This window comes from Astyanax mexicanus, chromosome 18, assembly GCF_023375975.1.
Source record: "Astyanax mexicanus isolate ESR-SI-001 chromosome 18, AstMex3_surface, whole genome shotgun sequence".
In the NCBI taxonomy this organism is placed as follows: domain Eukaryota; kingdom Metazoa; phylum Chordata; class Actinopteri; order Characiformes; family Acestrorhamphidae; genus Astyanax; species Astyanax mexicanus.
The window spans coordinates 17123698-17149623 of NC_064425.1; the positions used below are offsets into that span (position 1 = coordinate 17123698).

General features: G+C 36.9%; 1 protein-coding gene across 1 annotated transcript; it reads right to left on the reverse strand.

The window, feature by feature from the left end:
• Positions 1-1855: 1855 nt before the first annotated feature.
• On the reverse strand, positions 1856-24228 carry ppp1r14ab (protein phosphatase 1, regulatory (inhibitor) subunit 14Ab). Its single transcript, XM_007245975.4, has 4 exons — positions 23968-24228; positions 7027-7107; positions 5007-5039; positions 1856-3736 (listed from the first exon to the last, which is right to left on the reverse strand). The coding sequence occupies exons 1-4, from the start codon at positions 24172-24174 to the stop codon at positions 3602-3604; spliced, it is 456 nt and encodes a 151-aa protein (XP_007246037.1). The 5' UTR covers positions 24175-24228; the 3' UTR covers positions 1856-3601.
• Between the last annotated feature and the right edge of the window lie 1698 nt (positions 24229-25926).

A 25926-nucleotide genomic window follows, 5' to 3' on the forward strand; every position in this document is an offset into this window, starting at 1 on the left:
TAAAACCCTGCCAGGCCTAAAGGCAGGAGGCAACACACACAGGGCATGTTTTTGTTTGGGGCAACAAAAGCTTTTGAAGAACAGTGTTCCAGATCACATCAGCAACAGTGACTAATCTTAAATCAAGATGTCAGTAAAGGAATCAGTGTGGAGAGCTCAGGCAGTTCATGTCTTTACTGCCCTCTGTTGGTTCTGTAGGATATGATAATCTCATCAAATTTCTGTATTTAAACAGGCTGTTTTTCTCCGAAAGAATATTTTTTCACATGTTGATAAAGGTAAATGGAAATAAAATAATATTTTTTTTGGGCACTCCAAGAAATGTGCATTCTCAGATAACCCTTATCAATCTTCAGGGTTTAATTAGATTGGCCACATAATCATTAGAAGAGACCAAGAGCTGCAAATTTTAAAACTTTATAAATATTCTGACTCCTCAAACCTTGTCAGCAGACAGGTTTCGCTAAGCAGATACCCAGCAGTGAATGCTGAGTGAACTCTGACCCATTTGGCCTGCCATAATTAAGTTGTGTTTGGGGAAAAAGTGCAGGGTTTAATGAAAAAAACACCTCTCCAACTGTTAATTAATCATTCCTTGAGCTTGTAATGCATTTTTCCCTTTGCAAATCCGGTTATTTTTACCTGGCTATCTGAGATTTATCTTATATATGGGTATAACTGGGCTTAAAAGTAAACCAACAGTGCTTGATTTTGAATTTGAAATAAGGGCAGGCAATATGGATAATATCGCAATATTATATGGTATTATATGGTTTCTGTTTTTGTGATAAAAATACTTTTGGTGATATGACAAAACACTGAATAAAAAGATAAATATATATTTTTCTTTTGCTTAAAACAGCAAAATAATGGTATCCTGATGTGATAATTAGGGGTGGGTGATATGGAACGATATTTCAGGGTATAATATCGTTCACGATATTTAAAAATGTTGGCAGTATTATTACAACACGATATGGCAACCCCCTAATTGGCATAAATAAATAAAAGTAAATATCACTTTCTCATTTTTTTTTACAAAATGACCCGTCTATGTTCTTAAGCCCACTCATGCTGACTGTGGACTGGCAAGTAACATTAAAACCATGTTTTAAGGTCTTCCAAAGGGTTAACCCTTGTGTGGTGTTCATATTTTTGCTACTCGTTTACTTTGTTACTTGTATTTAATTCAGCAAAATTAGGCAATTTTACATTAAAATGCTTTACACATGCTTGCTTCACCTAAATTGAAACAGCTTACATGGTTAATATTTGCCCTTTACCTTTCTTATGTTACATTTCTTTCAAAAAGCGCTACTCTTTTTTTATTCGTTTTTAATAAAATGTAAAAGAAAATGAATTAAACTCAAGATATGAGTAGAAAATTTGTTTAGTTTCAAATTAACAAATGAAGCAATGTTTATTATCCCTTGGCCAAACATACTGTATGTAATATAAATGTGTAGGGGGGGGAGTACAGTGTGTGTTTATTGAAAATGTGTTTTGATATACGTTTTTCACAAAAAATGAGCCAATGCCAATGAGTTTGAGTTAGAAAAAATATTTTTTTAGTATAATTTGATGAAAAATGAAAACAGGTCCCACAGACCCGAACACCACACAAGGGTTAATCTTAGTGAAGCAAAACAGGAAACTATATATAAGTAAATGGAGCCAAAAGAGAAAAGAATTCTGGACATCTGTGTTGTGTAATATTTAATATGAATATATTTTACATGTTAAAAGAAGTGTTTATTCAGAACTGTTTATGTAAAATTTTAGGATTTCACTGATCTGTAATAAAGATTATAAAATATGCATTTTTATATTTCACGAAAGATCCACAAACCATTAATTGAAATCCAAACTCTTTATTTGAGGGAAAAACGTCCAAGTGTTTCAACAAGCAAATCCATACCTACCAAATATTTAAAAATAAAAAATATAAATCAATTTTAAAAAGGTCTTTTAGATCAAATGGGTAGAAAAAACCCTGAGGATGTTACATCAAACACTGACTGGAAAAATGGGCTTCTTAGGACACATGCTTAAGCATGACACCTTCTTTTTTAATTAGTAACTGTTTTTTATACAAGTGATAAGTGATTTCTTTCTTAAAGATTGCGCTCACACAAAAAAAACTGAACTGGTCTGATCTGTTCCTCAGATCAATTACCGCCAATCAACTCAATCATCTTCAGCTATCAGCTATTAAATATTCTGCAGAAATTTAAAACACAATCATGTTCATTTGAGTGTGATTTCAAGCGGATAATAACGTAGCAGCAACCAATAAATCAATAGCTCATGATTTAAACTGAAAAAAAAAGGACAGGATATACTGTACACGTTCAATAAGAGAAATGAACATAGACACAGGATTGAGGACAACACTCACAATCACTTTAAATACACAAATTACAATATATTCATTCTAACCAAAACATAACTTAAATTTTGAGTCAGATGTGAATAGGTTGCCTGCTGAATAACACTCTTAAGCAGGGTAAACATTTCACTTTGCACAATAATAATAATAATAATAATAATAATAATAACCAGGAAGAAAAATAGAAAAGCAAACAACAATACAAACAAAAATAAGGTTTGAAGCAATGGTGATGCTTACATGGTCTTTGGTCCCACACTGTAAAATGTATAAATGTATTTTGTTACAACGGCCTGAATACATCTTGATGTTTAATATGAAAAGTGTATCATGTCTGTACATTATTCTGTTCTTGAGTTATTAAACTCAGAATACCACAGTTATATTATTATTCATTATGAATTATTAGCTAATTATAAATTATTCAAGTGCTTTTTTTTTTTTACCATTTTTGGCTGAACAATTTATTTTGCTGAAAAATTTGGTGCACCCCTAGCAATTATGTACCAAATAACTATAAAGTTATTTTTAAGTTATTATTAAATAATTATAAAGAACAGATTGCATAATGTTAGGTTCTACAATGCATTCTTATTTTATAATTATAATTAACCATCTAAATATTATAGATGTATTTGTTCTATGATATATATTTTAGAATCTTGCTTTGAAGTGTTATTCCTTATATTTATATAATTACTGTTACTAGTAAATGAACAGGTCCATGCCAGACAAATTATTAAGTACACCATAATATACCTTACATATTATAAACTCAGATTTAAATTAAGTGAAAAATGGGAGAAATGTTCAAATACCTCTTAATTAAAAAGACCCAGATTGTTTATTGTGGCATATACGCTACAGGGACCAGTGTCTTACTGAGATCATCTAAAGGAAATGTGTACAAACTGTTGATACTGTACAAATAAATAGTTAAAAACACAAACAAATAGACTTAATAATAAAAAAAAAAATAATGTGACGACTGACAATATTTCTGAATTCCCTTTTCTGACCTGATATTTACAGTGAAGCTGTGATAGCCCTGCTGAAAGTCTGTTAAGGTGTGTCAATAAGTGTGTGTGTGTGTGTGTGTGTACAAACTGGGCTCTGGAACAGCTCCCTCTGGATGCTCTTCATGCGTTTCAGGGTAAAGTCTGTGTTAAAATACTGAAGACTGTTGGTGGCGTGTTTAAGCAGGTGCTTCTCTCAGTGGATCTCAGTGTCGGGGGATCCCTGGCGGTTTGGGAAGATGTGGAGCTGAGCGTGTTCAATTCCGTCATTGTGGAGGTCCTCCTGTTTCTGAAGCCCATGAAGTTTTAGGACTAGCTCTGTAATGAATGTCTGGACAGAACACAGAGAAGATCATAAACCGTCATTATACACAGCTAAAGATTTAACCCCTCTATTTCCTGACAGCTGCGTTCAACACAGACATCCTTAGACCTGTTTTAGATCAAGCAACCTAGCTGTTAGGTAGAGGAGGTTGCCAGTGTTTTGTGGTTAACAGTAAATGAGTGGGAGAATACAGTATAGGGGAAGGGAATGGGCCCTATGTGTAAATCCAGATGTTAGGCACAGGATTTCTCATTTTTCTGTCTTATGTTGCTTATGAATTTCTAGTGATTGTTTGCAAATAACTGTTCCTGTTAACTTTAAATGTCTTCAATATAAAATTTACAATGTAAAAAGTCATAAAAAGAAAGAAAACACACTGGATATGCAGAGATATTAGATTTTAGAGAGTATGGTCAAATGTTGGTCAAAACGATCAAGTCACTATTCTGGACTCTACCACATAAAATGTTCTAAATTGAGCATTTTTTTTATGACAGAGGGAAGGACTGCTTAATCATGTCTCATATATTGTTGGTCAGCAGAGGGCAGCAAAGAAAAACCTAAACACTTCAAGTGACTGTTGTATCCCCTTATGCTCTGTGACTTTTATTACACGATAAAAGTTTACTGATCAGTGATAACATGCAAAGCAGGTAAACATGAATGAGTTATAAAGTTAAATCCACATCCAAATTCAATGCAGGAGCCCATCATGCATGTCTTATAAATCAAAATAAGAAATATTAGATATTTAGAATATGTTTAAACAGTTGCTAATATATCAATTATCCACTTCAGGCTGAATTTAATCCGTTTATTGCCTACTGCAGTTACTTTCTTCAGGGATCAGTGAAGATCCACTCCTCTAGAGAGCGGCCAGTGCCTGCATGTGCCACAAGAACTGAGGACAACAGAGGAAACTGCACTGACACAAAGGCAACATTACATGCCTTTACAAGTGTTCCGTTCAGTGGAAGGACTTCTGAAGTCCTGCCTCTTTGCACGCATGATACTAAATTATAATACATAGCAAAACTCCAAAAGCGTATTCAATTATTTTAAATTGCTTTGACTTGATGAGAAATCAACTCTGCCGATGTCTCCACTGCTGCTCACTGAATCACTCTCTGTGCTGTGCTGTGCTGCGTCTTTGTGCAACAGAGGACACGGACAGACCAGCTTTGTTATCCATAAAGGGCCGCTGTAATGGGGGGTCTCTTAATACCAGGCCCAGAGAAAGAAAAAAAAACCTGCCACGTTGAAAACAGATACGTACCTCTGTATTGTTGTTACATGTTTGGAGAATGTCCTGTAAGATAAAGATTTAAGATTAAAACAATTGAATAGATGATATAGTTTTGCAGTGCACCAGCATAAAAATGCACAGTTATCATACTGTGGCTGTTTGCTTATTACCGGTATTGGTGAAAGAAAAATCTAGTATGAGTAAAAGTAAGTAAAAGTAACTCAAACACACATACACTTCTACTTGTACAGTAATAATAATAAAAGAATGATATTACATAATATGAATGAATATTTGTCTTTAGTGAGTGCTTATACTTTTGCCTTTTCAAGTAATTTTTTAAGGGGTGATGCTCACATAATTTTACTGAACAATTTGAGTACTTTTACTTATGAACTGTGAACACAGGGTTCTTGCAGGTTTTAGTAAGATGGTTTAATATTCTTAGGACCTTTTAAGACTATTCTTGGTAACATTTTAGATCTTTAGTTCTTCCTTTTTAGCTCCAATTGTGTCAGATTACGTGTTTTTGCTTGATCCCACAGAGGCTTATTGTGGAAAGCTGGTGTTTTTCTGTCTTGGCGTGAGACTTGAGCACCTTCAAATCAAAGGTCCTTAACTGGAGGTTCTTTTTTCATAGCTTGCAAAAGGCTCATACAGATCATTGGGGACCACTTGCATCCAAATGTGAAAATCGCTGTTATCAAGCCAAGTCTCAATGAAAACACACTTTTGCACGTTTTTTACTAAAAGCAGTTGGAAATTAGGCAGTAGTAGGGGTGTGATGAGATCTCGTGGCACGAGATTCTCGTCAAGCTTAAACCTGTCTCGCGGGAAAAAAACAGTTTAGTGTGGCCTTTTTAAGAGGGATCTGGCAACACAGTAGCAATAGCAGCGAGTGTGGTGGCTGAGCAGTGAGAGCAGCTCTCAGCAGAAGAGGAAAATTCGGGCGTTTGCATAGAAGATGCTTCTGCTACTATTAAGTTGTTTGTCTGGCTGCTTTATGGCTCCAGTGGAAACAATAAACGGTAACAGAGTGACCAACAAGACACAAACCATATATAAATACTGTAAGTAAATCCTACACGTGACTGTTTCATAGGCAGTTGTACTAATCCCTTAGCTCTGTACTGTATTAAAAAAAAAAGTTCTGTCTCTGTTTGAACTTCAAGCATAGTCTTAATATGACTGGTTATGGTTATGGATAGTTAAATTACAAGAGATTTAGGAGAAAAAAACACAAACCATAGGCTTAATATGACTGCTTGTGGTTTGCACTATATAATTATATATATATATACTATATATAATTATTTTTATTTTTTATTCTTATTTTTATTTCTAATTCTTATAAAATCAATGTGTAAAAGAAACCAGTCTGTTAAGTTTGCGTTATATGATTTTGTCAAATAAAACTCTAGTTTTCAAGCCATTTTTATTTTTGACGTTTTCTTTAAAATTTTATTTTAAAATCTCATCTCGTCTCGGTTTCGTGAACCCAGTATCGTGTCTTGTCTCGTCTCGTGATTTTAGTGTCTCGTCACACTCCTAGGCAGTAGGTATCAATAGACATACACAAGGATTTGTAGTTTAAACACCATGTAAGAACACTAGTATTAGACTACGCATCTCAGGAATTAACTAAAAAAGTAAAAATACTGAGACTTGATTAAATTAAATTTCAGACCTTGGATTCAAATCAGTCCATTTTTACATCTTTTAAATATTATACATTTAAGGTTTTGTATTTCAGATTTTTTTCAGACCCCGCAGGAATCCTTGGAACACTTCCCCTGGCTCTGGTGCCAACATGCAAAATAACATCCTTTAGTTATATAACATTTTATAGTTATATGTAATTTAAAATTACATTTATACTTCTTTACATTACTATCACTAGTCTGTTAGTGCTTTCGAGTAATTGTGAAATCCTGTGACACAGCAATAGCCTTGATACCGTGTTATCATACCGGTTATCATACCGGTGGCAAAATAATTTGAATAATTTGGGAAATTTGAATAACTAGAAGTCATCTGAACGGATCTGTACCTGCAGCCTTTTCGTCCTCTCCTCATCACTCTGCAGGTCCAGGAGCTCATCAATATTCACCTCCTCCGGCAGGTACTCTTCCTGCAGAGAGACACAGATTCACAGTGTCACAGCATCACCCAGTGGTCCTCTCTTCAGTCCCTGTGGCGAGTGTTTGAGTGTCGCCCCTCACCATTCTGCCCCCTGTGTGTCCTTACACTGAAAACTGTGAGCCCATTTGATTTGAAGCATACATGTAATAAAACCTTATTTCCACAAAAAGACTGTGTGTTACATCACTGAAACACAGGGAATGAGTATGATGTAATATATATCGTATTAGAGGTAAAATCGCTCTCAATTAAAAGTGAAAAGTGCACGTGGAGGGAGGTCAGATTTCACCTCAATACCGGTTCTTTTGCTTCTTCTGTGGTTTAATGTGGGATGATACTGTCTTTAACTTTGACTTAATCCAAAAGTCTGAACCATCAAAGGAATGATAAATTTGATCTGGACTGATGCCCCACCCATCATTATATAAATGCGTTATAAATCTAGAATAGTATACAAAAATACAGCTCTTTTTGAATCAGTTTCTCTGATTTTGATATTTATAGGTATATGTTTGAGTAAAATGAACATTGTTGTTTTATTCTAGAAACTACTGACGAAACGTTCCCAAATTCAAAATAAGAATATTGTAATTTAGAGAATTTATTTGCAGAAAATGAGAAATGGCTAAAATAACAAAAAGCAGGCAGAGATTTCAGACCTCAAATTATGCAAAGACAACAAGTTCATATTCAAAAAGTTTTAAGAATTCAGAAATCAATATTTGGTGGAATAACCCTGTTTTTTATTCACGCATCACGGTCTTCTCCACAAGTCTTACACACTGCTTTTGGATAACTTTATGCCACTCCTGGTGCAAATATTTAAGCAGTTCAGCTTGGTTTGATGGCTTGTGATCATTCATTTTCCTCTCGATTATATTTCAGAGGTTTTCAATTTGGTAAAATCAAGAAAAAACATCATCATTTAGTGGTCTCTTATTTTTTTCCAGAGCTGTATATTATTGTCTAAAAGGTGATAATCCAAATGTATGATGGAGAAAAGTGCTTTTTTTTGGATAGAAGTTATTCTTTTAAATTTAGCTTCATCCTGAACCAAAGTTTATACACTTACGCTGCTGGAGTTTTTAAACACGGTGATTACTCACTGTCCACTCTATTAGACACTTCTGCCTGGATATTCTCAGTACAGCAGTGACAATGAGGTGTTTAAAAACTCAAGCAGCACTGCTGTGTCTGATCCACTCAAACCAGGACAACACAAACTAACACCAGGGTGCCACCACCATGCCAGTGCAGTTACTGCAGTGCTGAGAATGACCCACCATATAAATAATACCTGCCCTGTGGTGCTTCTGTATTTTCAGTGAAGCTGATAAGAAGCTAATACATTTATGTAACCCTGATTTATGGGTCACTTGCAACAAAAACACGCATTAAAAATGTATCTTCACTCCACTGCCCATCACAGTATCACAGTATAGCTGTGCATGCTTTCCATAGCTGTCTGTATAGGTTAGCAATCACGGCACATGAGCAGGGTTACATAAGCGGGTGCTGTTCTGCACACACAGCGGCTAAGCCATGAAGTGCCTGCACCATTGTCCTCTCGCTTAACTCCACAGCTGTCCTTTCCTGTCTGACAGCCCTTACTCTCTACTGCTCACTTTAATTAATCTATTGTAGTGCTCATAAGAAGAACCTGGCTCCACCCTTTTTGTTTCAGCCTTTTTTGAAGGCCTATGTAAATGTAAAACAATAATATTTATATTCTGATGATTAAGTCTATTTTCACACCTTGCACCTGCATCATTTAAATAGCAACAGTGCTTGTGAACATAGTTACACCGATGAGCGTGGTGGGCTGGAAGTGAATTGTGTTCAGGTACATTTCTGGCGTAATGCTATCTTGGCAACAGAAAACACAGGTGCACCACTGACTGAATAAAACATAGCAGATGTAAACAGTCAGACGTTTATTGCTATCTTGTCAGTGGACTGTCAACAGGTGCATCTCCAACAGTCGTACACCCCCGCTTGTTATGCACACATGAGCACACAGCAGTGCACAAACCCATACCAAACTTTTACATCAACAATAAACAGAATGAATCAGCCTGAACAAGTAGATGCGCCCTTCAAATAGCAATCCACCAAAATCAGAGCAATCCTGGCTCTTAAAGGGAATGGCAAGTGAAACGCTGATTGGTTTATTTCCATTATACTCTAAACATATCTATGATTAATTAAGAGAATTAGTACAAACTGAACACCCCCATTCCCAAATACATATTTTTTAGGTTTTATCATGACTGTTGTATTTATTTGTGTAATTTTATGCAGCCATAATTGCTTTATAGTCCAAACAAGTCATTGCTTGTTTGGACTATATTGACTATATGCCCTTCCTCCTCTTGCAGCGTTACCAGCAAGCTGATTGGCTAGATGTTGAAAGGCATGACTTTATCTATAAACAGATTCTGCACTAAGCAGATCTTTGGGAAAATTTCGAGTCATGTTTCAACCAGCAAGCAGTCTCCTCATGAAACAGCTCATAACCTGTTTAACCACACACTGATTTGCTGCTATTTTTCTAACCATCCCCGGGATGGTGGGACCATGTTAGTCTGGAGGCCTGGGCCAGTATGGCAATATTTTATTGGGTGGTGATGAATTTGTTATTGTGAGAAATTTATTGTTTTCTCTGAGCATATTGTGAATATTATCAGTGCTTAAAAAACACACTGACCAACTGCAGATTCATTATAGAAGAGATAATAAACTGAATGAAGTGCAGAGAATTTTGAATAATCATCACTGTTTAAATGACTGTAGCATTTAATTAGCATTTGTAAAAATGCTATTAACTATTAATGCAGGCTAAGTCCACGTGTCAAAATATGTTGATAACTATTGTGTCCTATAAATATGTCTTTAAATATTATGACGCAATAATTTTACCATGTCGCCTAGCTCTAAAGTCTGTGGATGGAGGAATGTTAAATGCCAGCACAACTTCATAAACAGAACATCTCATCCATCATTGTTTTACCTGCATTTTATGTTCAAGAATAAACAGATAAGGAAAAAATGACTGACTGACTGAAAACACACCTCTGTTTGGTTTTACACTGCAGTCGTGCCCTTACAACACCACTACAGTGGATTAGTGCCCCAGGACTCCTCAGTCTGAAACTAGGCCAAGTGCAGTTTCTGTTAAAAGCCTTTTAGCCAATCATTCATGGAAGGCCTGAAAACATGCATCCCTATACTCTGCATCTCTCCACAGCAAGACAAGCTGGCCGACGTCCAATGAAAACCCAGTGTGGCATGATATTTACAAAACTTAACTCAGCATAAAATCCTCAGTTTCAAAGACAATACCTCAGTAAACCTCTAAATGATCTTTTGATGTCAAAACAAAGACGTTATGGTGGATTTGGAAATTGTGAGAACGCTAGAGCCGCAAGATAATCAGTAGTCAAGCAACTGTAACACACATCTGACAGTTCAGATCAGTTGGTGTAAAAATCTCTTGTGTACAAATGCTGTACAAAAACACACTGACTGAAGCAAATAAGGACTGATACCAGGATTCTGATTGTATACCAGTAGTTATCTCCAGAACTTAAAATACGCATTTTCAATACAGCAAATTCTGCCTACTGTGCTCCAATTAGCTAGGTTAAAGTAAACGTTTGTGGGAGTTATCTCAAAAGTTATTCCATCTCTCAATTTGAGTTCACAGAGTTTACAAAAAATGTTTAACAATTTACTCATGGAACAAACTGTAAATATCACATAGAAAAATTAATCCAGCATGCAGTCCCAACTTGCAGTGAAGAGAATAGTAACTTGCTCTTATGGCCTGCAACACTTTGGCATTATATAAAGGTTGTTTATGTGAATACCCTATGTAAAAGAAAATTGTATTAAGTATTTTTTTTAAGTATACTTAACATGGAAAAGTACATGCTTTTTAAATTTAAATATGTACTAAATGTTCTATTTATTATTTGTCCTACTTATGGCAAGTTGTAATTAAGCTATATTTAAACACAACATAAAAGCATTCAATTGTGCACTTCTCGTGAACTTCTGCAAACTTAAGTAGACTTAAGTATGTGTTTTATGAAGACCATTTTAATACACTTAAAGTATATAGAATAAATGTACTACTTTGCATATTGATGTACATACTGTGTACACATTAATGCTACTGGAAAAAAATAATACACTGAAGTGCACTTAGTATTTAATGCCACTATATATATTTTCTATAAACACAATGTACAATTCAAAGCATATTGCTTAAAAACACATTTTATGGAAATACAGAGAAAGTTTATTTAATGTATTTAAAGTATATTAAATTGAAAATACACTTTTAGTTTTTCTTAACCTAATCTGAACACACATTTTAAGTATACTTCCTTTTCACAAGGGTACCCAAGAAAAGGTAGAGCTACACACTGATGATGAGTGAGGGTTGAGGGAACACATCCATTGTGCCAGTTATTTTTGCTAGAATCCAATAGGAAAGGTATAAAAAAAATTATGTATACATTATTTTAATTTTGGTGTCTCAGCTGTCCAATTTAGGTAATATCTACTTAAAATATGAGCTAAACTCTACAAAGTGAACAAAGTGAATGCCAATTGTTGCTTCAAATCATTAAAGGTGAATACAACAGAGTTGAATTATGATCCCTTGCGAGTAATCTCTGAAATACTACACCACCAAAAAAAAGTACCTCTAGTCCAATTTAGAGAATAAACTTTCACACACTTTACACATTTTTCTCTACAGTGCAGTTTTAGCTTTACTGCTGTGGGCTCCCCTTTATCAGATTCATGCAATTTTAGTTTTTGTTCTCAAGAATATAAGAGTTACAAGGAAGTGATGATGGAGAAGTGGTTGCTGCTAGCCTGCCTCTGCTGTATGATAAGGTTACTGAGAGCCGTGGGGAACGGGGTGCAGAGGGGTATTTTAAACATTCTGATACTAATGTCACCATCGAAAGGTCAATCGGTGCAAGATCCAAGCAGTATCCCCTACTGGGGTGTCTGTGACCTTTCTTTCAACTCAAATGCTACTGAAATGCTCTCCAGCGAAAATGTGCCAGCATGTCCTTACACAGCTTCCACGAATGAAAAAGACATTTAATTCCTATATGAGGAGAAGACCTGAACAATTCCAAAAATAAAGTGAATTGTGTGCATTATTTCCTGATCCCTAATGAGGACTTCAGATGTGTCAAAAGGTTCAGCTCTCAGTTTGTAATCATTTGTTAAAATCAGAAACTTGGAGCTCTATCAAATATTTGATGAACTTGAAAAAAAAAAATTGATGGTCCACTGACTTGACTGTGTGTCTCTTTTATTGTCAATCTGCACATGTACCACTACTCTTTGTAACTTTAGTAAAGCGTAAACAAGAGCCCTCACCAAAACAGCTCACATTTTAATTACCAACTTTAAACAGCTTCAACTAGCTATGAGCAAGTTTAATCTACGATTACAGTAAATAAATAAATTCTAGTGCTGCGAATCGTGTTCATGTAGCTTGCCATCAGCTACCGGAGCCCTGAGAGAGCACAATTGGCCTGGCTCTCTCTGGGTGGGTAGATGGTGCTATCTCCCCACATCACTCCAAAGGGTGATGTCCGCAGCACGAGGCGTCTGTGAGCTGATGTATCGGAACCGATCTGTGATGCTAATTGCCAATGCTGCATCAACAGCAGTTCAAAAAGAGGCGGCTGACTGCACATGTATTGGAGGAGGCATGTTCTTTACTTCATCCTCCAGGTGTGTTGGGGCATCACTAGTGATGGGGGAGTCCTAATGAGTAAATTCTGGAGAAAATGGGAAAAATTTGAGAAAAAAAAAAAAAAAAATCCAGTCTATGCATTTGTACCCTTGCTGCTGCCTGACATGTCTGACCAAATATGGCAGGTGTGAAAGCCCCCCAATTCTGGCCAGGAGTGGTCACTACACACCTAGTGACTACCAAACTTTCTATATAAACACTCAAACATCGGTATAGGTAATAATTTCACTCTATTCAGATCAGTAAGGGATTACTATTGATTAGGTTGTCTTTAATGAGAAAGTATATAAATGATGGACAAGAATACATTTTAAAAGCAATATTTTACTCTTTTTTATTTTGTATGTTATAGGCAATTTAAAGGACACACTACCATATCATATCATATCACATCTAAAATCCTTACACATCCAAACCTCTCAAACTGGAACCGTGTGTCACGTTATGGGACACGTTCTGTTTGAGAAAGGGTCTGTAATTGTTGCACATTAGAATATACAGCATGCCTGGCTGCCCCTGTTGCTGGTCAAAAGGGAGTGGGGTCTCTAACTTTGCCTTTCAAGCATGATTGTTGAGTGAATCACTCCATTCAGTTTATCATCAGGGGATCCTGCGGGGCTGCGATTTAGTCCTCATTAATTCCAGGCCAGTGGCTTGTGGTTAATGTCGTTTTTTTTTTCTATGCTCTGATTTTGTGAGCACCAGCTTTTTCTACTTTCCTTCCATTGAAAGTAGGCAGCTGTGTTTTTGTACTGAATTACAGTGCTGTTCTTTGCGCAAAAACAAAAAAAACATTTTACATGAAATAGAAGTCTAAAAACACTTGTGTTAGCAGGTGTTAGTAGCATATTGTCTCTAGTTTGGGATTTGTTAACCTGGCATGCTTCTCTATTTTCAGACCTGTATTATTATTCTTATTCTAAATCTATTCTTTCATTTTTTATTCTCAAACCTAAATATACAACATATAGCAGCAAAAACAAAAGAACAGACTCTATCATTCCAATACTCTTGGAAGAGACTGTGAGAGTCAGTGAGGAAGTGCCTAGACTAGGCTTTATTCCAGTATCCAATATCCTGTATCCAGCTTGTCAACAAATGCACGTGTAAAGCTCTATAAGGAAAACTCAAAGCAGCATTTCTGTATACTGTATTTCTGACAGTGGTGCAACTGTAGAGGAAGCTGTCCCACCAATCTTGCATAATGTTGCTCAAACCCAAAGGACTTGGCTATATTCAACACAGTAAAAAGTATGATGAACATGGCAGCTTTGGTGTCAGACCACCCAAGACCACCCTAAATCGGCATCCAGCTGATAAATCAATAACATCACCAATCTACTGCATTCTTTTTTGTTATGCTTTTACAGGGTTTTAACGCAGCTTCTTTCAGTTGTTGGTTTGATGATGGTGAAATCCATGGTTGGTGTGGTTATGGTAGCTGATCCTGGCGTATATATCAAGAAAAAAAAAGCATAATTTACTCTTTCATATTTTGATCTTAAACCTAAATATTGTCAACATGTAGCAGCAAAAACAAAAGAACAGACTCATGCCAATACCAATGCCATGCCAATACTCTTAAAGGAGATTGTGAGAGTCAGCGAGGAAGTGTCCAGACTACAGCGGTATCTTATATGCTAGTATCCAGACAGACATCACACAGCCAGTGATCTGTATTGAACAAATGCTTAAGCCCTTCAAAGCCCTTCACAGAAGCTTCACCCAGTCTGGGAGAGCTGTCTGTGAACTATGATTCAACACTAAGCCTTTTGATATGAAAAGCCATTTCATATTTTGAATATTTTAATATTTTAACATTTGTCTCATGCTCAAGTTTTCTCCATAAAGGCTTTGTGAACCGCTCTACATCTTAATAGATCCTGAAGTGTTGAGTCGGATTAACAGAAGCATCTGAGTTTTTTTTTTTAAACCTAAATTATGGAACTAAAGAATGAAACTTGATTTTCTTTACTTTCTTACAGATTAAACAAGCTGTTTATCTGATAAGGGCAGTTTTGATGGTTTGATTTTTCTCTAAATGTTTTTTTTTTTTTTACGGATTTTTTTTAAGAGATTCACAGATAAAAAACAATTCTAGGAATGCACTATGATATTTATTAATTAAATCAGTATTAACGAATAATTGAAAAAAAAAAAGAATTGTCGGCTTTGGTCGATATGGCCAATATTTTAATACTTGCTGACGTACATTTATTGTTGTTCAGAAAAAGATAAGGGACACTTGATTGTGATTCTAATACTAATTTTAAAAGTATTTGTAGAACACGTTAACATTTTTACCATCCCAAGTAGACAAACCAATAAAGCACAAAGCATTGACCTCAGAAGTGCCACTTTAATCATGAATTTACTTTAGCAGTGTATTCCAGTCATTATTTACTTTAGCAATACTACTCGAGTCGATGTGAGTAAAATGTACACAAAAAAGGCAGCCTGTATCAAACAAATTCCATGGTTAAGTTATCTGAGCTACTGTGCCCAGATATGGATTGGCATAATCTGTCCTGGGTAAATGCTGTAGTGTCCGATGCAGTCCCGGTGGACAGTCGTTTCCGGTTGAAAGTATGCTGTGCGCTATTGGCTGCCGCTTCTCACCCGTGTGTGGATGAGTGTTGATGCGTAATGTGCTTGTGTGTAAAACATGTAAATTGTAAAGTGCCCTTGGGTTTCTAGAAAGGCGCTATATAAGTTGAACTTCATTCATTCTCAGCTCTGAGATATATATGGAGCCAGGTAAGCACATCTTTTAATACGCCTTTAATGCAACACCTTCAACAGCTGAACATGCTTGGAGGAGAACACTAACGGCCTGTTCTTATACTTCATATAACAGACTCCTGCACTTGCTAGCATCACACTGAGTGAAGTAGGAGTGGGATAGCCATCCTACTCACTAGGGATGGGCGATATGGCTCTAAAATAATATCATGATATTTCATGTTATTTTCACGATAACGATACTTTTGGCGATATGACACAACACTGAATAAAAAAAAAAGACAAAAATACACTACTGCAACAAAATGAAAATTACATTTTATTATTGCATGATATTGCACACCTCTAACTGAGATATTGAAAAAATACAAGAATTTTAACAGATTTGTAACAGAATGATCCAGAATGTCATGATACTAATAATAATGCACTCTAAATATATTAACATCCCCATATATCCAGGATTAAAGTAAAATAAATGATGCTGGACAGATATAATCTGTCTCTGGTAGATATATAATGGGAAATGAGAACAGTATGATTTTTTCTTTTGCTACAAAATTTAGTACCCTGATGTGATAATTAGGGGTGGGTTATATGGCACGATATTTCAGGGTATAAGATCACACCCCTACTACTCACCCAAGTATCTCCTGATAATACATCCAAAACCTAGATGGCTGCATGTGGATGATTTTTTTTGTACCTAATTCTCTTGGAAATACAAGTAACTTTGTAATGGCGTCTTGGTTTTGACTGGAAATGAATTAAATGAGGAACTACAAATGCCTTTTGCACAGTACTATAATCTACTAATACTGTTCATTGGTGTCTTTTTACTCTATGTCAGTTCTAACATCCCGCACCCTGCAGACACATATACACATGCCCTGTCCAATTTCTGCTACCTCACTTGCTTTTTCCACTTGCCTGTCTTTTCCTCCCTCTTCCTGACCATGCATACACAGCATTTTATTAGTGTGGCTCCACGGGAGGGGCAGTGTGCTTTTAAGCGGCCATTTTCACTTTATATCCCCGGGAGACTGGGAGAAAGCGGTCAGAGACATTTGGTCAGTCAGGCGGCCAGACAGACAGATGTTGTTATTTATATGTAGGACAATAGACACTGCATACGCTTTATGCCAATGTGTTTTATAAAACCGGTTCAGCATCCAAATGAATCCAGTGTTCAGCAGACCAGCTTAATGGCGAGTCAATTAGTCACACGATAAAATCTTTACACGTCCACTGATTGAGTCAGTATTACTGAAACCTATAGGACTGGCTTCAAGCAAAGCCCACTGCCACCCACATATGACGGCTCTATGCTTTTAAATCCTAACTCTGTGAGAGTAATCCTCACTCAACTACGTCTGAAGCAGCAGATTGCAGTTAGGAACAGTATCTTCACATGGTTTGTGCAGATCTACAGTAATTGCTGTTTTGAAAAGGCCCACTGGATTTTCATGGCCATGAGGATGCAGACAGCACTTATTTATCAAGATTACATAATGGATATACGACAATGATAACAGTTGAACGAATACCCCAGCTACCTCTAATCTTTGTGTGACGCATGTGCAGTATGCTGTCGAGGACCACGGACAATAATTTGCACTTTTAGAAACAACAGAAGCGCTACTTACATATAACAGAATCAATGGCACGGTGCTTCAGTGTCTGCTCATGGGCCTCTATTATAACTGGGCTTGGAGTCCAACAATTTCAGTTTCATTAAGAAATACAGGTAAAAATGACTTTAAACAGAGAAAAGGAAGGGAAAGGGGAAAACATGTGGTGTATTCTTTTAAGCCTTAGTAGTCATTGTAACTGCTTAGTCAACATTATGTTGTGACCGAGGCAAAACTCATATTTGGCTGTTCAACCTTGTTTCCCTCATTGAATAGTGTGTACAATTTACAGTAAATCCACTGAGATATTGTTAAAACTTTGTTTAAAGCTATGCAAAAAGTTGAGGTATGATCAAATGTCATGTTCTACACCCTTCTAGCAAATTTAGATTTTGTTAATCGCTATATTAACCTGAAATTCATGTGTAGCCAATCAGAGTAAACAAAATTGGTTTACTAATGTCAGCTCAGCATTATGGCTGCAAACTATAGCTTGACTAATTTCCTTGCTTAAATAGATTGTATGTGTTCTAGATTGGCTTATTTTTAAAGCCATTTTCCCTAGATCTAGACTGGTAGCTGGCTAAAAACACATTTAATTTTACTATAAAAATATAATACAATATACAGGGGTTAGACAATGAAACTGAAACATCTGGTTTTAGACCACAATAATTTATTGTCCTGACGGACAGTTCTGGTGGAAACAGGAGAGTTGAGGTGCACATTGAATTCTGCCGTGATTTGGGCAGCCATGGTTTTATGTTTTTTGGATACAATCCGGGTTAGCACCCGAAATTCCTTTCAGACAGCTTCTTCTTACAGCGTCCACAGTTAATCCTGTTGGATGTGGTTCCTCCTTCTTGGTGGTATGCTGATATTACCCTGGATACCGTGGCTCTTGATACATCACAAAGACTTGCTGTCTTGGTCACAGATGCGCCAGCAAGATGTGCACCAACAATTTGTCCTTTTTTGAACTCTGGTGTGTCACATTTTGAACAAAACTGTGCTCTTACCCTACTAATTGAACCTTCAAACTCTGCTCTTACTGGTGCAATGTGCAGTTAATGAAGATTGGCCACCAGGCTGGTCCAATTTAGCCATGAAACCTCCCACACTTTCAGTTTCATTGTCCAACCCCTGTACATATAAGAGGCTGTAATTGAAAAAAAGACATACTTGTCAATGTTATATTTAGCACAGTAAATCTGACTATATTCTAGTTCTACTGTCCAGTGGTTGATCTTTCATGAAACGTCTCAGTTCACTTCTAGAACTGGACAAGTCAATCGGCTGGCATAAGAAATCCGGGAAGTAATAAAAAATTATTATAAATGCATTTCTGAGCGTTACTAAAAAGAGTTCAGGCAGACACATCACTCTGAGTACATGCTGTGCTTGGTGGCAACGAAGGATTAAAGTTAACCCCGCGGTGCACTGAGAATAAACCTGCAGCAGAGCAATTCGCACTTTTAATCTGGCCTTCTGATGAGAGTCTGTAGAGCAGCAGAAGCCTAATGGTTCTACTTAATGGGGCATGTGATGCTGGTTGTTTAGGCAGAGGGGAAGTGATGTAGCAGAACTGGGGGGTGGGGTGGGGTGGTCCGGGGCTGGTGATGCACTGGGGCGTTTCTTTGTGTGATACACTGACATATGGGGTCTTTAAATCCCCAGCCCCCATTGCCTTTAGTCATGAAGAACACCCCAGGAGGTGGAGATTGCATCAATCAATCTGAGGATCGTTAGCACTGAGACCTGGATGTCCAGCTTCACTGTGGTCAAGCCCCTTCGCTCAGGCAGGAAATGAAGGGGGATGTGAGGGGGATCTGATTACATCGTCACTGGGGTCCACTCTTTCTTTAGCATCATAGACCAGCAGATAACACTGCAATAAAAGTTTAGTCTTTAAAATGAAGGTGCCATAAATGATGGTTCTCAGAATGACGCAATATAAGAATCAATTTGAAGTTCCCTAAAAAAAAAATCCTTAAAATAGATGACTCTTTAAAGAATTGTCGTCTGTAAAAGTGTGAAACATCTACACATGCCTGTTATAATCATTATGTTTGATTGGATAATATATTGTATTAGAAATAATAAATATAAAATAATTTGTATTATTGTCATTTTTGAAGAACATTTTAAGCAACTGATACTGCCTGGTATGTAAAAAATACACTGTTCTAAATTTTTCAATAACACATCTACACATTATTCCTGCTAAATATTATTAATTTTACTCCAATGATTGATATACTGAGTGCATTATTAATAAAATTAATATCAGATTTCTGGATATCTGGAAATGTATTTTTTTTATTATGGGTAATTATGCGTGGGCAGTATCTTAAAACAACATTACAATATTTTAGTGTATTTTTGCAATAACAATGATCTTGGCAATATGACAGCAGATACAAACAAATCTAAAAATATAAAGTGCATGCATTTAAACTGCAAACATGAAATTCTCCAAAACTGTAAATAAACTTCACAGTAAATATCAAACCTAATACAAAAGAGACTGATGCTTTCAAGACTAAAAGAATATATATCAAAAATGATGCCAATATTATTGTGTACAATACTATATGTCACACCTCTAATTGCAATATATATTGCAGAAAAACAAAATACTACAATGCATTTTCTTTTACCGATATCATAAAGCTTTAATTATAGTGCAGTCACAGAAAACAAAAACTATTTAGAGCTATTTGAGGTCTTCAGATGTCTAAAGAATAGTTGGCAAGTCTTTTTTGGATTTGGTAGCATTTTTATCAAGGCAATCAAGCACACTTCAAATTATTCAGCAGCATTTACACCATTCTACAGAAGTAGAAGTAAGAAGACTCTTAAAATGTGCTTCAAATGGTTCTTTAACCAATACCATAAAAAAACAATGCAATTGGTAAATAATCTTTTTTGTAGATCTTTAAAAGATTCTTTATAATCTTAAGCTCACACTGTTACAAAACATTTTGAAACATTTATTTGAACCAATAGTGGTTTTCTATGGCATCGCTTCACCTTCATATTTAACAGCATATTTATGACTTTGCTTTTATTGTGTATACACACACATTCATAGACATTCTTCCTCTAGAGCAGGTGTGGCTCACCAGCCACTATTGTTCTCCAGTGATTAGATTGTATCTTCTAGGTTGTGACCAGTCGTGGCAGCAGGCTGTCTTTCATTATACTGTAATAAACGCTGGGCTTGTAGGGAGTGCACATGTGCTCCTTTGGTGTTTTATTGGATTCCTAATTGGCAGATGCTAGAGGACAATAGCGACACCATTCAGATCTGACAAATGATAAACCGTCTCGTCTTTAACACAATATAGGATGCTAAAAATGATCTTGAAGGACACATTTACCCTTGAAGGATAGTACTGGTAAAGGGTAGTGTTCTGGCTACCGTGTCCAGCAACCTGCCATCCGCACTGCTGGCTGATATAGTGGTACTGTTGGGCAGATTTACAGCACAGTGGGTGAACAGACCATGTGTCAGGATAGCAGGCAGTGCAACACTTGCCTCGTCCTTCCCTTCTTCACTGCACAAGTCTGGTTTGTTCTAGCACTCTCTGGACATTGCTATGCACAGTCACTCACAGGATCAGTGCATCCCAGGCATGTTTTTTACTAAGGCTCATATTAATAAAGGCTAATATTAATAAAGCTGATCATGAACTGTTTATCTTACCCAGTAGGTACAGTCTTCATTAATAAGAGAGGAAGTATTAACATCCTGTTAACGTTCTTTATTAAAGCTGAATACAGAACGTGTTTCTTCAAGTTTTCATTCATTTTGACCCTTTTTTACTTTTGTATAAATGAAATAGCCTTAATATTTTGTCTTGCTTTTGTATAAACCGTTTGGCATAAATGATCCTGTCTTTTTTGTCATTTTCGGTCTAAAAATTTAGTTTGATGTACATTTGGTGAATCCCTTGTTACACGAGCCCCACCTCCTCCCCACACACACCATTAGAGGTCTAAATGAGAGTTGGCAAGTCTTTTTTTTGCTTTGGTAGCATTTTCTATTAGTGCAATCAAGCACACTACAAATCATTCATAAGGTTTCACATCATTCCCCAAAGATACACTCTTCAAAATAAATGTGCTTCAAATGATTCTTCATTACAGTCTTTATTACAAACATGCATTTTCTTTTTGAATGATTCTTATACGTCATTGTACTATACATCTGCATCTCGTTACTGTTTCTTTAGTGAGAGAGGAGTGGGCTGTCACTATGACCAGGAGATCGGCAGTTCAAATCCTGTATATGTTGCTTGCCATCGGCTACCGGAGCCCTGAGAGAGCACAACTGGCCTTGCTCTCTCCGGGTGGGTAGTTGGCGCTCTCTCCCCACATCACTCTAAAGGGTGATGTCTGCAGCACAAGGTGTCTGTGAGCTGATGTATCAGAATGAGTCGCTGCGCTTTCCTCCAAGTGAGCTGTGATGCTACTCAGTAATGCTGCATCAGCATTCACATGTGTCGGAGGAGGCATGTGCTAGTCTTTACCCTCCTGGTGTTGGGGCATCAGTCGTGATAGGGGGAGTAAATTGAGGGAAACAAATGTGAAAAAAAACGTAGAAACAAAACTATAAAAAAAGAGAGAGGAGTCTGATTCTATATCAGCGCTGCTGCTTTAAAAAAAGCATCTTTAATATGAGCCCCGGTGTTCATTAAAGGCCACCATAAAGCATTCTGTACACACCCTGCCTTACTGGAAATGCTGTATGTTTTCTACACCTCTGCTGGTATCAACACTGCTCAGACTGCTGTCCATATAAGGTAGTAAGTGATCCTGTCACAACTAAAACTGAGCTTCTTAACATTTTATATCTGGCTTCTGAATTTTCCCCACACTTCTCTTGGGAACTTAACGTTCTTTTTCCTAGAAAAATACCCAAAATACTCAGAAACAGGCCACTTCTGCCTAGCTGTAAACTCTGCCTTATGTCAGACAAGCTAGGCGTGATCAGTATGTGCTGGATTGTTATTGGAATGGATTTTATCACATAAATCCTACTACCAGTGGAGAAACATCAGACATAGACTGAGCAATGTGAAAATGAAAGCTATCTTTGCCAAGTGTATATAAGCCAGTATTGACTCTCAGTTACTTCTATTTTAAATATTGAATGTGCATTCATTTAATGTGATTTGTTTTAGATTTTCAGTGTGTCCTGTGTATTTGCTGCTCTTGTGTCTAACTAGCTGCAGTGTAATGAAACAGCTCAAAGGCCATGGGCGGGATAGTTAAGGGGATAGTTAAGGGGGAGTATTTGAGTCTAAATAAATTGCTGTAAGTAGTTCCTGGTACAAAAAATGTTAAATTAAACATGGTTATTTAAATGTTCAAAAAAGAACAATAATGGTGGTATTTTTTAATGGTGTAAGACAGAAATAAGAATACATTATATACATTACATAATAGAACACACATTTGACATACAAAATACTTTGTGTGGTTTAATAAACCAGTTTGCAGTTATTTGAGGTTGGATGGGACGACTTCCACTGTTTTGTTTAATATTTCTGCATATATGTCTGCATTTCAGATATGTATTTTCAGTCCAGTAGGTGATAAGAAATGTACCTCTGTTAGCCACTGTCATGGTGGGAAAGTGTACACTCAAGTGTATAGTTAATAAATGTATGTCTGAGGAGGGAGTTTTGCAGGTTTGTGGTCAAATTATCTACTACACTAAACATAGACAAAAACATTAAATATATATATATATAAATATATATACATTTCTCATTTTCTGCAAATTAATGCTCTAAATGAAAACATTTTTACTTGGAATTTGTGAGAAATGTTGTCCGTGGTTTATAGAATAAAACAACACTGTTAATTTTACTCAAGTATATACCTATAAAACTGATTCAGAAACTGAAGTGGTCTCTTATTTTTTTCCAGAGCTGTATAGGAAATTATTAAAATTACAGATACAGTATTATGAAATTCCAGATACAGAACTCATCAAAGTATTCTAATGGCCTAATATAGACATCCTGCATATCTGCTTCAATTCACCTTAACAAGAATGAATAAAGTGAGTCAGTTTCCAGCAGGTTGATTGTGTTCATATGGACACAGCAGCCACCACCACCACTATCAATAATGTAAAGACTCACGCCCTTCTGAGTAAACGGGGTTATATATAGGCGTTAGATGAATAAAGAACCAATCTGCACTTATTTGTTCATTAATCACACACAGCTAGAGAAAATCCTTTAACCAATATTGTGTGACACACCTGTTTTTTTTTATATCACACAGACACACATACACAGTGGCATGTTCATTATTTCATTCATTCCCACGTGGATCAGAAATCATTCTGGGTGTTCACCTTCCCCCCAACCCAGCCAAGCCAACCTCACACTCACACACACATACACAGACACACACACACACTCCACAAACAGTGCAGTCTGATCCATGTCTGTAATAAACTATGTTCATCCATGTATCATTATGCATCATTCTCCCTGATGCTCTTTAATATCCAGTTCTTCATAAATCATAAAAAGTGAAATATAAAATATTTACCGGCAAAAAAAAAAATTAAATAAAAATCTATGTATCTCTATATATATGCTCTGTAACTGAAAGGCTTTGTGCTGGTTTTAGCTGCATGGCAGGGGGTTAACCTGCTACTCACCCTTCCCGCATAGAGTTGATCCAGACCCGCGTCTATCCACTTCTCCACGTCCAGGCGCCTCTGCAGCTCTTTGCGGTTGTATTTGACGGTGACCCGGGCTTGTCTCTTTTGCACACTCAGCCCGGGCTCGCGGCCGCCGCTGCCTCTGTTGGGTGAGTGCACTTTGCTGCTGTATCTTCTCCCGACCCGGTTCGCAGCCATGTCCATCCAGCTGTGTGCGGGGAGTGACAGTGCGCAGATGGGACAGGCTGGCTGGAGTAGAGCGCTGTTGGAGCACGAGGAGCCGCGACAGGTTCAGCGGGAGCGAGGCGCGGGTCCTAAAGCCCGCCGGCTACTCAACGTTTCTCAATCAGCAGCTGACAGTCACGTGTGTTTACTATGCATAACCTCACTAAAGTATGAAACGCGCGTCAATCATAAAATGTCAATTTTGGATGCGCCGAATGGTCCAATGGGCTAAGAGCTACCACTATGATAAGGAGGTCGCTGTTTCGAATCCTGTTTATGTAGCTTGCCATCAGCTGCCGGAGCCCTGAGAGAGCACAATTGGCCTTGCTCTCTCTGGGTGGTTTAATGTCGCCCAGCACGAGGCATCTGTGAGCTGATGTATCAGAACCGAGTCGCTGTGCTTTCTTCTGAGCATGCTGGCTACTCAGAAGTTCGAAAAGAGGCAAAGTCTGACTTCACGTGTGTCGGAGGAGGCATGTGCATGTGTGGGTAATTGGCCTTGTAAATTGGGGAGAAAATATATATAAAATAAAATAATATAATGGACAGAGGACAGGGAGTGTGTGTGTGTGTGTGTGTGTGTGTGGTGGAGAAAGTGTGTGTAAGTGTGTGTGTTCAGAATGCTAGTTTTAGCCTGTTAGCTTGTTAGCTCGCTAGTCGGTTGTTTTGACATGGTTGCGGCTGACTATTCCAGCAATAAAGCAGCGACTGTAAGTCTTTCTTGTTCTTTCTCATCCTGCCGAACGCTACATTATATTTTTACTAAAGATTATGACAAAAACTTAAGGCACAGTGACTTGGATAAGTAAGTTTAAAATGATTACTAGATTGGAAATTGTGATGTGTTAAATAAGATAAGATTGAAATAAGATTAGAGTTAGATTAGAGTAACGCGTTACTAAGTAACATGTTACGTCTTATGACGTCTTAACAGGGATTTTTTTTGGTCTTAAGACATTTAAACATTTTATGATGTACAAAAGTTACGTGTTAAGACGGCACATTTTCCCGTCTTAAGATGTTCAAACTTGACATGTTAACACGGATGTTAATGTAGGCATAAGGCACTAGGACCCGCGCCTTGGTCCTGCTGAACTTGTTGTAAAACCAATGTAGGCATAAATACCCAAAGAGCGTTTCATACTAAAGCGGTATGTTTAAAGTATGGTTACTGTGAGCCATACTGCAGAAGTACTAGAAACAAAGTTCCTTTTATAATATTTGAAGTATTTATAGCAAGAAAACTGGATAAACAGAAGTAGAGTGAGGAAATAGCGCCTCCAGACGAGCGTATCTGTAAACAGCACTGATTCTGCTGCATCCAGCCTCATGATATTACCTGGATATTTTTACAGCATGAGCATGAGAACACTTTAGAACCCACACTTTTTAGTGGCTCTAAAACAGAGTCCAACTGTCTTTACTATTATTAAACATAACTGAATACAGTATGTGTCTATTCTTCCCATTCAATCACAATATAATTCACTGTATCCGGATGAAGAGGTTGATCTGGATAGGTTTTTTTTTTTAAACAATGATAAGCCGGAATGAAACAAGAGTAAGAGGTATTTGTACTTAATATTTGATACTGTGTCTAACACCACAAGCTTTTCATTAAAACTTAAATCTCCAATGGCCAAAAATATCTATTTCTCTTGCTTTCTTATGCAATCTGCAATATTTAAACAAAGAAACACATATACACCAGATAAGTAAATTAGAGGTAAA

Excerpts from the sequence above, each read along its gene's own strand:
- ppp1r14ab (XM_007245975.4), bottom strand. The coding sequence starts at position 24,174 with ATGGACATGGCTGCGAACCGGGTCGGGAGAAGATACAGCAGCAAAGTG. Across the intron at positions 7,108-23,967 it reads ATCAACTCTATGCGGGAAGG|GAAGAGTACCTGCCGGAGGA; the intron begins GTGAGTAGCAGG and ends GTCTCTCTGCAG. Across the intron at positions 5,040-7,026 it reads AGAGGACGAAAAGGCTGCAG|GACATTCTCCAAACATGTAA; the intron begins GTACAGATCCGT and ends TTTATCTTACAG.